This window comes from Notothenia coriiceps, unplaced genomic scaffold, assembly GCF_000735185.1.
Source record: "Notothenia coriiceps isolate Sejong01 unplaced genomic scaffold, NC01 NC01_scaffold00004432, whole genome shotgun sequence".
Lineage (NCBI taxonomy): Eukaryota > Metazoa > Chordata > Actinopteri > Perciformes > Nototheniidae > Notothenia > Notothenia coriiceps.
In genome coordinates, this window is record NW_011337133.1 from 1 (window position 1) to 2130 (window position 2130).

The 2130-nt window shown below is 44.3% G+C and overlaps 1 protein-coding gene across 1 annotated transcript; it reads right to left on the minus strand.

Moving 5' to 3' along the window:
• Positions 1-33: 33 nt before the first annotated feature.
• Positions 34-1653, minus strand: LOC104942278 (tumor necrosis factor ligand superfamily member 11-like; the record flags this gene model as incomplete). The annotated part of the gene is made up of 2 exons (XM_010767482.1): positions 1514-1653; positions 34-197 (listed from the first exon to the last, which is right to left on the minus strand). Coding segments are annotated over exons 1-2 (261 nt in total), but the record flags the coding sequence as incomplete, so codon positions are not given.
• Between the last annotated feature and the right edge of the window lie 477 nt (positions 1654-2130).

Below are 2130 nucleotides of genomic sequence, written 5' to 3' on the forward strand. Positions count from 1 at the left end.
AAAAAGAAATTAAAAAAAGCGCCGTATGATCACCTGAGAGTACAGGTAGTACCGCCCGTCCTGAGGCACTCGCAGCTTCCCATTGGACAGCGTCATGTTGTGCAGGTGCGCTCCGAAGCTCTGATTGGCCCACGTGCGCACCACATGACGGCATGACTGGTGCAGACCCGGCGTGGGGATGGGGTAGGGAGGGAACCCTGTGGGAGGAAAAGAGAGTCATGAAATCCCAAACAAAAGAGAATCTATGACAGCTGTAATAAGTTTTAATCCCGGATTATAAGGGCTTCATTTTGTTGGTGCAATTAGCTAATGACTCATTTAAAATACACGTCTCCAGCTTCTTCCACATTCAACAAGTACTTTTATTATTATTCTCCATGTTTGCCTATTCTTCAGGATCGGCAGATTGCACGTTCGAAATGCTGCCATTCGTGTTCCTGTTGACAATTGCTTGTATTATGTCTACTTCTTTGGCATTTAAACATCTGTGTGTTCTGTGACCATGCTGCAGTTTGACCTAAATACCGTGGTTTCTTTCACATTGGAAAGAAACCATTTTGTTTTTGTCGAAAGAAAACATCAAAGGTCAACACTCATAGTCTGCCTTATGAGAAAACCAGGCTGAATGTGCCTCTTTCCTTCTTCCTTAAACACACACACACACACACACACACACACACACACACACACACACACACACACACACACACACACACACACACACACACACACACACACACACACACACACACACACACACACACACACACACACACACACACACACACACACACACACCACCATCCTTGCCCTTTGTCAGCTGGATGGAAATAACAGAAGTAGGCCTTTGCCAGATTGTCAACACCCTTCAGTTTGCACGCCACTCTCAGATGAAACGATACAAAGGTCTGGATAACACACACACATGAAAAACACATTCCAAAAGTCCTTGCTTAACACCGGCACGGCAGGATGTGATATAGATTTATTAGAAGAATTGGTCAGACTCAAGGAAGCTGAATCCTTTAATGTACAACTAAGCACTCGCACATTATGGAGATTAAGCTGGAATGCGCACAGGAGAAGTCGATTTGATCCTTGTACAGAAACTCCTGAAGGTACTTGTGCTTATCAGCTTGCCTTTATATTAAATATGAAGGTTTTTACTTAATACCTGTAGAGTATATTTAGGCAGTGTGTTCCCTAGAGAAAGAGAAAGCGATATACATGCTGAAAGAATCATGCATAGACTGAAAAATTAAAAATTAAAGAACATATTTTCTGGCCTCAAGAGTTTCCCAGTTCACCAAGGGATGATCTTTTTTATTGTTCTTTCAATTTATGGTTTTATTACCTGGCACCACAAAAAAAACCGGTGTTAAAATGGTCAGAAACCTAACCTCATAAACCTCGAACCTTGACATATATTAACACACACACACACACACAGTTAAAAAGAAACCCTAAGAACCCTTGACGTTGAGTGCTAACGCAGCAGCGACTGACGTCTCACCTTGAGGGCTCGTGTCTCTGAGGGTCAAGTGCGCAGATGGCCTCTGGGTCACCGAGGTCATGAACTTTGACCCCGAGTTGTTGAAGGAGCGAGGCATGGTTCTCGCTTCTGAGGGAGAGAGAGAGAGGATGAAAGAGAGAGTCAGGAATAACGTCTGGTGTGTGTGTGTGTGTGTGTGTGTGTGTGTGTGTGTGTGTGTGTGTGTGTGTGTGTGTGTGTGTGTGTGTGTGTGTGTGTGTGTGTCCTAGCATTACTATCCTTGTGGGGACCTAAATCTGTTTACACAGTCACGTGTGGGGACTCGCCTCCCTTATGGGGACATAATGGAGGTCCCCATAAGGGGAATCATTAATTTTGAAAGACTTGGTTAGGGTTAGGGTTAGGCATGTGTTGGTTATGGTTAAGGTTAGGATAAGTCTCCAGGAAGTGCATGTAAATCAATGTAATGTCCCCTGAAGTAATGTATGTGTGTGTGTGTGTGTGTGTGTGTGTGTGTGTGTGTGTGTGTGTGTGTGGTATGTGCTGCATGTCTGGCTCTCTGGGGTTTTCCCACTCCAGTGTGTGTGTGTGTGTGTGTGTGTGTGTGTGTGTGTGTGTGTTGTCCACATTTTAAAGTA